General features: G+C 40.7%; 1 protein-coding gene across 1 annotated transcript; it reads left to right on the forward strand.

The window, feature by feature from the left end:
• Positions 1-8,054: 8,054 nt before the first annotated feature.
• On the forward strand, positions 8,055-8,993 carry LOC128121884 (olfactory receptor 1468-like). Its single transcript, XM_052756948.1, has one exon. It carries the CDS (start codon positions 8,055-8,057, stop codon positions 8,991-8,993), a length of 939 nt encoding a protein of 312 aa, XP_052612908.1.
• Positions 8,994-11,246: the final 2,253 nt, after the last annotated feature.

The raw sequence follows: 11,246 nt of genomic DNA on the forward strand, positions 1-11,246 counted from the left end.
CAATGGAAATTCCCTGAAATCTACCAGGGTGACTCCAGCAAAACCTCCTAGTAATGGGGATACAGAGTCAGAACCAGCCATCTTCTGTAACCAGGCAAGCCTTCCAGTGGAGGGAATGGCATCCGTCAACATGGCCACAAAACCTTCAGCCTACAATTTGTCCTGCCTGCAAGATTTGCTGGGGCAACAGCGGCACAGAACTTGTGGGAGTGGCCAACCAATGACTGGTCCAACTTGAGACCTATGTCATGAAAGGGAGCCCAAGCCTGACACTGTCTAGAGGCCAGGAACCAGAGGCAGGATAGCCCAGAGACTAAGGATAGAACCAATCATGAATGGTTAAAAAGTAAATGAAATTATTTCTAATGGTATTCTTCTATACTCGTACACCATAATGACCTAGCATAATAGTCATTAGAAAGGCTTCACCCAGCAACTGATAGGAGCTGATGCAGAAATGCAGAATCAAACATTAGGTGAAGCTCAGAGGGGTCAAGGACACAACAAAACCACGGCCCACAGAATCAACTAACCAGGGCTCCTAGGGCTCACAGATACTAAAGCAATAATCAGAGAGCCAGATGGGTCTACCTAGGTCTTCTGTACATATGCCATGGCTGTGTAGTTTGGTGTTCTTGTGGGGCTCCTAACAGAGGGAGTGGGGGCTGTCTCTGACTCTTTAAACGCTTTTGGGAAGCATTTCCTCCTACTAGGTTGCCTCATCTAGCCTTGAAATGAGGGTTTGTGACTAGCTTTATTGTGACTTGTCATCTCATGTTTGGTTGGTATCCTTGGGAGGCCTGTTCTTTCTGAAGAGAAATGGAGAAGTGGGTCTGGGGGAGAGGGAAGTGGAAGGGTCTGGGAAGAAAGGAGGGAGGGAAATGTGGTAGGGTGTAATATATGAAAGGAAATGAATAAATAACTTTTTTATTGTATTTTGGGGGGCTTCAGGTATGTGTGTATGTGTATATATACGTATATATACTCAGAGACTGTACGCATGTGATTCTGAACCAACTATTCCAATTTCTATTTTACTTCCATTTCATTTTGGACATGTTCTCACTGTGCAGCCCAGAATAGCTTCAAACATTTAATCTTCCTGCTTCAACACCCCCTGTCCCCAAGTGCTGGGATTATAAGTGTACACCATCATAATCAACCCAAAAGTTAATTTCAGACCAACAATATGCTCAGAAAGTACTTTTATTCCTAGGCAAGAATAAAAAAATACTTAATGCAAGGGAAGGAACAGAGATAGGGGTAAGAGAATCCTTAGGAAAGATACAGGGGGAATGCAGGTGTGGAGCTTATTGGACTGGTAAGGGCAGCCAAACCAACGAAGACCCGGTGGTATCTTGAAGATATTAGATATGGTGGTCTTGAATTGTGATAGGAAATGGTGAGAGAATACAATAAAGGCCTCCAAGTAGGAAGCACATATACAGGAGAACACACCATACAGGATGCCACCCACAAGGCACACTGGACACTACTTAGAGAAAAGAAAGTGTAGTAAAGAGAGTAGGAATAAACATCCCTTAAAAATCTACCCCTCAGCCATTGGTTCATAGTTCATGTGTTTCCATTTGTTTGGCTATTTGTCCCTGTGCTTTATCCAACCTTGATCCCAATTGGACTTCCCATTGCTAGGATTTCCCCACCAAATCAGTTCTTACTCTGTTCTCTACCTAAATCATATAATCTGTCTCTTATAAAAAGCATATATAACTTTTTTTTTTTTTTGGTTTTTCGAGACAGGGTTTCTCTGTGTAGCTTTGTGCCTTTCCTGGAACTCACTTGGTAGCCCAGGCTGGCCTCGAACTCACAGAGATCCGCCTGGCTCTGCCTCCCGAGTGCTGGGATTAAAGGCGTGCGCCACCACCGCCCGGCCTCATATATAACTTTTTTAAAAAAGATATAACTTTTTTAAAAAAGAAAATTATCCAACACATACAGAGAGAGAGAGAGAGAGAGAGAGAGAGAGAGAGAGAGAGAGAGAGAGAGAGGGAGGGAGAGAGAGAGAGAGGATATATGAAATTGTACCTACTGGCAAAGAGAAAAACAATTTTCTCCAGTGGAGCCTCACAGGGTATATGAACCATACTTCAATGTAGGCCCTATTTTCACGAACTGTTGGCCAATACTAAATGAACTTAGTGTTTTTGCAGATTTTGGCAACAGTTTGCTTTTGGGGGGCATTTTTTGTCTTATTGATTTTTTTTTTACTTTTATATTTTGGTGTCCATTTTGTGGTTTTAAGGAGTTCGTGTGTGTGTGTGTGTGTGTGTGTGTGTGTGTGTGTGTTTCTTGTGTTTTGTTTGTTTTTTAAAGAAAGAGGGAATAGGCATGGAGTGGGGTTGGTAGAGAGGTAGGGAGGATCTGGGAAGAGTTGGAGGAAGAGCAAGAACAATCAAAATAAATCATATGAATTTTTATTTAATTTTTTTTCATTTTACATATCAACAACAGTTTCCCCTTACTCCTCTTCTCCCACTCTTCCCTCCACCTACCCCCTCAACCCCCATCTACTCCTCAAAGAGGGTAAGGTCTCCCTTGAGGAGTCAACAAAGTCTGGTACACCAAATTGAAGCAGAACCAAGCCCCTCCCCACTGCATCAAGGCTGAGCAAGGTATCTCACCCAAGAGAATGGGCTCCAAAGAGCCAGTTCCTGCACCAAGGATAAATCCTGGTCCCACTGCCAGGGGCACCACAAACAGATCAAGCCACACAAATCTCACTCACATTCAGAGGACCTAATGTGGTTCCATGCAGTTTCTGAAGCTAGCTCGGGTCAGTTGTCTCTGTGGTTTTGCCCATCATGATCTTGACCCCCACCTTACTTATATGATCCCTCCTTCCTCTCTTCAAATGGACTCCAGGAGCTTGGCCCGGTGCTTGGCTGTGGATCTCTGCATCTGCTTCTATCTGGGTGAAGGTTCTATGGTGGCAATTGGGATAAGAAAAGCAGAAAAGAAAAAAAGAAAAGAAAAGAAAAAACAATGACATTGGATCAAGGACTTCATCATGAAACTTAGAGTACTTTGGGAAAAATAGGGAATACATTACAAGACATAGGTAAGGGACTTATAAACAGGATGATGGTAGTTCATTAAATTGACAAGTGGTACTAAATGGAGTTAATGTGAATCTGTACAATAAAAGAAACTGAAAATCAACTAGAAGTAGCCTATAGATTGGGAGAAAATATTTGCCAGCTGTAATTGTGACAGAGGATTAATATCTAGAATACACAAAAACTAAAAAAAAATCAAGAAAACAAACAACTCAATTTAAAAAATGGGCACTGTAAAACTGAATAAAATTCCATGGCCTATATGTACCATATTTTCATTATGCATCAGTTGAAGACGTCTAGACTGTTTTTGTTTCTAGCTATTGTGAAGAGAGCATCAGTAAACAAGGATAAACACATATATCTTTCCAGTAAGATAAAGACACTGAAATACTAAGCTATTTAATTATACTTATGTAAGTACTCACAGTACTCAGGGATAATTGAATTGGAACTTGACCCTACCATACAATAACTTTTGCTTCTCATGTCAACCAAAACATAGAGAGTAGACACATCATTCTTCTTGGAGTAACTGAAACCAATAGATTAGCAAGCAAAATGTGGTTGTTTTACATAATCAGAGCAAGCAGCACTCTCTCTAAAACATTAGATACATCCTTAGATCCCACTTACTATTTCCACATTAAAAAAATTAATTATCTCTAAGAGCCCAATAAAGGTTAGACCATTGAGGATCAAGATTCCTTGGAGTAGAAAGCTTGTGTTTCATTACCATGTACAGAACTTCATCAAACCAATGGCTGCCAAGTTCAGGACTACAATGAAGGAAGGAATTAAAATGCCACCAATGGCCTCATGATCAATGGTGAACTCATAGAACAGGGCATTAGGAGGAGATCTCACACCTCCTAATGAGAAGGGTTGGGGTAATGGTGGTAGTAGGTACAATCATGGTTTTCATAGAAAGGTAAGAAGACCAAATGAGTGAACAGTCATAGGAACATGGACTGCTTTTCAATTGGCTTGAGGAAGCATTCACCCATGCCATCTGCTTGCCACACTTCTGCCCTTTTCATTGGTACACATAGAAAGTTGGCTGACAAAGCTTAAATTTTTCAGAAGGTTGTATATAGGTCCTAAATCCTTTTGCAAGAAAGCATGTTGAATTGAGATGGTGTATTTGGAAGCCATCCCAGTGTGTGTGATTTTCTACAGTCTCATTCTACTTAAAAATTACTGTTGGATGAACCAGATAGAGGGCTCAGTCATTGAAGGTGAGGATCCCAACCAAAACTTTCAAAACTACCCATGGCTTTTTGTGGAAATTTTTATTGTGTGAGACACCTTAAGTCATTAGTAATGAAAATAATGCCTGATAACTTGGGGTGGTTTTCTAGTCAAGTTCTTTATTTCTCCCTCTAACCAAGTGGGCTCCAGTTAAGCAGAAGCCTGTTCATTGCTCGAATGGATATATGTCTTTTCACTTTTTTTGGTTTTCTTGTGGCTGTTATATGTTTATTTGTTTTGTTTGTTGTTCTTTAAATTTTACCTTCCCAGAAGTAGAGGAAGTAGTGATCAGTTCTCTACTAGAGATCCCTGAAGTAAATTGGTCCTAGAAAGGTCCTGGATAATTACTATGTCTTAATTAGTTATACAGGATCTGGACTCCTATGGGATGCAGGGCCCCTAAGTCCCAGAAATGCCCACAGTGGGTGTTAGTAGAGATGGGACAAATAGGTGATGAGTACAGAGGCCACTAGTTCCTGTACCTGCAAATAGAATAAAGGTGAGCAGGATCCTTCACTAGGAACTTTGACTCAGCCTCAGCAGATCCAGGTAAATTCAGGAAAATAAGCTGCTGTCTTGCTGTCAACCACATGAATTAATTTCCAGTGTGATACAGGAAAGTTTTCCAGGTATGATAACATTCTTATTTTCTCTGTCTCCCAAGACACCATCACATTGTACAAGGATTTATTTCATGATCATCGTATAGCTGCTTTCATATTGATGGGTTCATTACAATTACTCATTATGTAATTTTCTCTCAATATCACACCATTTCAACACAAGAGCCACACTGTGAGATGGAGTTCACTGCTATAATGCTGAACAGTTGTTTATGATACTTTCCCCTGTGGGGTCTTAGCAAACTCTAAGCAATGTCCTGATCAATATGATGATTAGTTTTCTCTGGACAAATTCCCAAATCTGTGTTTTAGTGGTAACATCTGTGATTGCTCCTAAGTGCAGTTCATCAGGGAAGACATTACTATCATCTAGGTGGACATGTAAACATACAAGAAGAGCTACTCATTCAAACTTGGTGCTTCTACAGAATCTAAGAAAATGTGCAGTTGTACCAAATGCTAGAAACATAACACTTGGGATTTTTATGTGGTATTTAATTTGAGAATGGTGGGCTAAATATCTAAAGACGGTATTAAGTCCATTGGCCCATCAGCAATAACAGTTGATTGTGATTTTTTCTGGCCTATAATCTTTCCACATACATACTTACCTAACATGAAGGTACTGTTCACTTACAGTAGAATGAGAAACTGGGCATGGTGGCACATGCCTACAATGCCAGTGCTCGGGAAGCAGAGGCAGGAGTGCCACATGTTTGAGGCCGGTCTTGGATACATAATGAGAGCATCTTTTGAAATGGTCCATGTCATATTTCCTGCATGTTTTCCTCCTCTGCAATGCTAATCCCCAATGTCTAAGTGTGGAAACTCTGAATTCATCTGCATTGAACACTGTCAGCCTGAAGATGCAAGCAGTCAGACTTGGAGAAACTTACTTAGATCTCTTAATGTTTCTCCTCTTTTGTTAGCTTTGAGACATGGTAGGTTTATTAGCCAGTGATGTGAAGAATCACAGAATAATATGGGTGTTTGTGTGTGTGTGTGTGTGTGTGTGTGTGTGTGTGTGTGTGTGTGCCCATGCGTGTGACTTAGTACACAGACTTCCCAGTGTTAGAGGCTGATAAGGCCAACTTGAAGAACTGTCTAGAATATTGGAGTCCCTGAGAAGAGTGGAGGATTCAACTTGCTTCTAAGGCAGAATATGAAAACTTTTCTACAGTGAACTGTCCTTTTCCCTTAATTCCTTCATCTGATTGTGTGAAGATTATTATCTTATGAAGTATTAGTTACTTTACTGAAAATCTACAGATTAAATGACATTTATAGACTGTCTTCATTGCAACTAGGATTTTTCAAGTATTGGCATCGGGATAAAATGAACTGATGCATAAATCAACCATCACATACAGCATAGACATCTGAGGAAAAACTCAACCGAAGATTCCAAACTAACTTTGTCACTTCTTTTTTATAGTTCATAAAAATTTCATCATATCTGTCTACTACATCAATGCCAATGACATTTTCTGGATTAAAACATATAGATATGATTTGGAGTCATCAATACTACTGAGGTGTGATACAAATGGCTTAACCTAACACTGTACAAATGCAACATTAGCTCTCTGACACTCATTATAGAGTGTAAAATTTAGGATAACTGGTCAAGTCTTTCAATTTAAATGGAAATTTTTCTACCTTTCAAGTTAAAGAAATCTGTATCAGTTTGAGCAACAGTAACAAATGTTCACTGTCCAAATTTGTGCATTGGGACAGGTACTGGTCCTAGTGGGAGATTAGGAATAACTGTAAATGACCAATTAGAATGAAGTCATGCATAATCTTTCCTGCATATAGTTTGCAATTGATGGGAAGACAGCTTAAAGCAGTGATCCAAGTATTGTGTATGGGGTATGTATAGGATGCAATAAAACATGGCTGAAGGTCTTACATAGTATGAGAAGACAGGGTAATTTAGATGTATATGTGATAAGCAATATCGCTTACATATGAATGAGGATGAACCAGATGAAGGGGCAAGAGAGAGGAGGAAGTAACAGACAAATGGAGAAGAAGCTCTAAAATTGGGAGGTGAAGAATTTTAACCACAGCATTGATAAAGAGAGAAATCCAAGTGTCAATGTGAGACCATATAGGGATATACCTTTGGTATGCATGAGATAATGAAACAGCACTAGTGTCCCTGACAGGAGCTTTGTCCTTATCCTCAGAGCAACAGTGATAATCGGAAGAATAAATCAGACAATAGATGTTGAAACTCCTCTGTTAGAACGCCACAGTGTAAATGAAGAAGGTTGAAGAAGAGAAGGGTCAGGAGACATGAGAACATGGACATGAACTGAGTCTGCTTCTGTATTCCTGTAAAGACAAAATGTGATCCTGATATATGGCTATAACCTCATAGAAAGAGATGGATGGAATAGGAGGAAAATGAACAGCAGATTCTGTTGATGTGTGACAGCAGTTCAAGGTAAGAAAAATGGATGGATCAAAATTCACAGATTTATGACTCAGACATGAATTTCTTTTACTATACTATGGGATACTTGAGAGATAGGAGACTGAGAAATGCTTTGGAAGACATCAAAATGAAGACATAAATTTCACTTGGGGCTTTTGAGCTCCTGATGTCTGTCATACACAGAATGGAAGGAAGATGATTAGTTAGCAGTGGAGACATGTATGCCTGAGTTTCTCATGGTAATCTAAGGAATTAGAGTATGTGAAGTTTTCTTGAAATTATGTAAAATTATGATGACAAAGCTCATTCAAATTCTTCAAGAACATCAATATAAAAATGACATAGAGCAAATTACAAATGGACAAACAACAGTTACCCAGGATGTGCAGACATAAGGAGAGAGAAGCATTAGCCCATTTTGTATTTCAGTAGAAATGCATAGAACTGACTAGGAAAGGATGGGAGATAGAAACCTGTTAAAGTGAAGCTGCAAAAAATCATTAGTGATTGGAATAGTTACAGACATTTGTAATTTGAAGGTATAACTACAATAACTGTCAGATGGATTGTTGTAGAATATGTATCCTAGATATATCTTCATTTTTATTTTGAATTTTAAGGGACCCTCATATTTTCTCATTAGGATACTAGAGACGAAAAATGATAATGAGCAACCAAACTGTCATCTCCAAGTTCCTCCTCCTGGGCCTACCCATCCCCCCAGAGCACCAGCACCTGTTCTATGCCCTGTTCCTGGCCATGTACCTCACCACCGTCCTGGGGAACCTCATCATCATCATCCTCATTATACTGGACTCTCATCTCCACACACCCATGTATTTTTTTCTCAGCAACTTGTCCTTCTCTGACCTCTGCTTCTCCTCTGTCACAATGCCCAAATTGCTGCAGAACATGCAGAGCCAGGACCCATCCATCACCTATGCAGGCTGCCTGGCACAAACGTATTTTTTCATGATTTTTGGAGCCATGGAGAGCTTCCTCCTTGTGGTCATGGCCTATGACCGCTATGTGGCTATCTGTTTCCCCCTCCATTATACCACCATCATGAGCCCCAAACTCTGTATGTGTCTGATGGTGCTGTGCTGGGTACTTACCACACTGTATTCCACATTGCATACCCTACTCTTGGCTAGATTGTCATTCTGTGAGAACAACATGATACCTCATTTTTTCTGTGACATATCTGCCCTGCTCAAGTTGGCCTGCTCTGATATTTATATTAATGAATTAATGATATTTATTGTGGGAGGGCTCGCTAGTGTCATTCCATTCTTACTCATCATTGTGTCTTATGTACAAATTGTCTGCTCCATCCTAAAAGTTTCTTCTGCTCGGGTTATCCATAAGGTCTTCTCCACCTGTGGCTCCCACCTAACTGTGGTCTCACTGTTCTATGGGACAATTATTGGTGTCTACCTCTGTCCATCAGCTAATAACTCCACTGTGAAGGAGACAGCCATGGCCATGATGTACACAGTGGTGACTCCCATGCTGAATCCCTTCATCTACAGCCTGAGGAACAGAGATATAAAAGAGGCCCTGATAAGAGTCCTTTGCAAGAAGAAAATCTCCTTATAATGGCAATACTGAGATTTTTACTTAAATGTATCTAGTAAATATGTTGATATTAATATTACAGAATATATCTCTGAAATAAGACAAACATTCAATAACATACCACATAATATTTGCACTGCAAACAGGAGTTTTTTCTAAGTAGTTCAGTTATGGAAGTGGACCTTTGTGACTCAGTGATGCCATCCTCTGCCTTGCATGTGTAATTCTAGAAAAGCATTAGGTAAGAGCCACTGTTCTGTCAGATCTCCATTCTTTACATTCTTGTTATCTCAAGGCTTTGTGATTTTATGCAAATTTCTCTGTTGACTACATACACTTTTTAAATATGAATAAATGATATATCATGGTCCTTTGTTGATGCTCAGTAATCTTTTTCTGTTTATTTATTTTTCTCTCATACAGTACATCCTGACCACAGCTTCCCCTCCCTCCACTCTTCCCAGTCCCTCTCCCATCTCCGCTCTCTCCAAGATCCACTCCTCCTCCATTTCCTTTCAGAAAAGAGCAGGTCAAATGAGCACAAAATAGCAAGGTGCAATAAGACTAGGCACAAATCCTCATACCCAGACTGAATGAGGCAACTCAGTAGGAGGAAACGTTTCCCAAGAGCAAGCAAAAGAGTCAGACACCAAAACTCCTACTGTTAGGAGTTTTACAAAACCCCAAGCTAAACAACCAAAGCATGTATCAGAGGTCCTACCACAGATCCATGCAGGCTCCATGATTGCCTCTTCAGTCTCTGTGAGCCTCTATGAGCTCTACTTAGTTGATTCTGAGGACCATGTTCTCCTGATGTCTTCAGCCCATCTCTCTCTTCTCCAAGCTCCACCTAATGTTTGGCTGTGGATCTCTAGATCTGCTCCCATTAGCTGCCAGAGGAAGCTTTTCTGTTGATGACTGAGATAGACACCAGTCTATTAGTATAGCAGAATACCATTAGAAATAATTTCATTGCCATTTTGGTAGGTCATGATTAGTTCTATCCTAGGTCTCTGAGCCATCTAGCTTTCAGTTCCTGGCCAGCCAGGCAGGTCGTGTGCTCACTCTCTTGGCTTGGACCTAAAGTTGAAGCAATCATTGGTTGACCACTCCTGTAAGTTCTGAGCCACCATTGTTCCAGTACATCTTGCAGTCAGGACTGGCTTGGGGTCAAAGGTTTTGTGGATGGATTGGTGTTCCAGTTCCACCAAAGGGAGCTTGTCCTGGTTAAAGAAGATGGCCAGCAAGTTGGGGGAGGGACAGAGAGGGAGAACAATGAAAGAGATATCTTGATAGAGTAGGTCTTATGGGTAAGGGAGAAACCTGGTGATAGGGAAATTCCCAGTAATCCACAAAGATGACCCCAGCTAAGACTCCTAGCTACAATGGAGACCATTCCTGAGCTGGCCTTCCCTGTAATCAGATTAGTGACTACCCTAATTGTCATTGTAGAATTTATATCCAGTAACTGATGGAAGTACATACAGTGATTCATAGCCAAGCACTGGGTTGAGCTCCTGGAGATCAGTTGAAGAAAAGGAGGAGGGATCATATGAGCAAGGGGGTCAATATCATGATGGAGAAAACCACAGAGACAGCTGATCTGAGCTAGTGGGAGCTCATGGACTCTGGACTGACAGTTGGGGAACCAGCATGGGACTGAACTAGACCCTCTGAATGTGGTAACAGTTGTGTGGCTTGATCTGTTTTTGTGGGGCCCCTGGAAGTGAAACCAGGACTTATCCCAGGTGCATGAACTGGCTTTTTGGAGCCCATTCACTATGGTGGGATTCCTTTCTCAGCCTTGATGCAGGGGGGAGGGGCTAGGCCCTGCCTCAACTTGATATGCCAGACTTTGTTGACTACCAAAGGGAGACCTTACCCCCTTTGAGGAGTGTATTTGGGGTAGGATGCAGAGGAAGTGGGAAGGTGGGAGAAGGGGAGAGAAGAGGACCTGGGGTTAGTATAGAAAATGAAAAAAATAAATAAAAGAATAATAATCTAAAAAAAAGAAGTGGCCAGTTAAAAAGGTGAAGAATACTCCATTGTGTAAGTATACCACATTTTTTGGCCATTCTTCATTTGAGGAACATCTAAACTGCTTCCAGTTTCTGGTTATTGTAAATAAAGCCACAATAAACATAGTTGAGCAAGTGTCCTTGTGGTAGGATGGAGTGTCTTTTGGTTATATGCTTAAGAGTAGTATAGTTGGGTCTTGAGGTAGATGGATTCCTACTTTTATGAGAAAATGAAATATTGATGCCTACAGTGGCT

This window comes from Peromyscus californicus, unplaced genomic scaffold (genome assembly GCF_007827085.1).
Source record: "Peromyscus californicus insignis strain IS unplaced genomic scaffold, ASM782708v3 Scaffold_3__1_contigs__length_106647218, whole genome shotgun sequence".
NCBI classification, from domain to species: domain Eukaryota; kingdom Metazoa; phylum Chordata; class Mammalia; order Rodentia; family Cricetidae; genus Peromyscus; species Peromyscus californicus.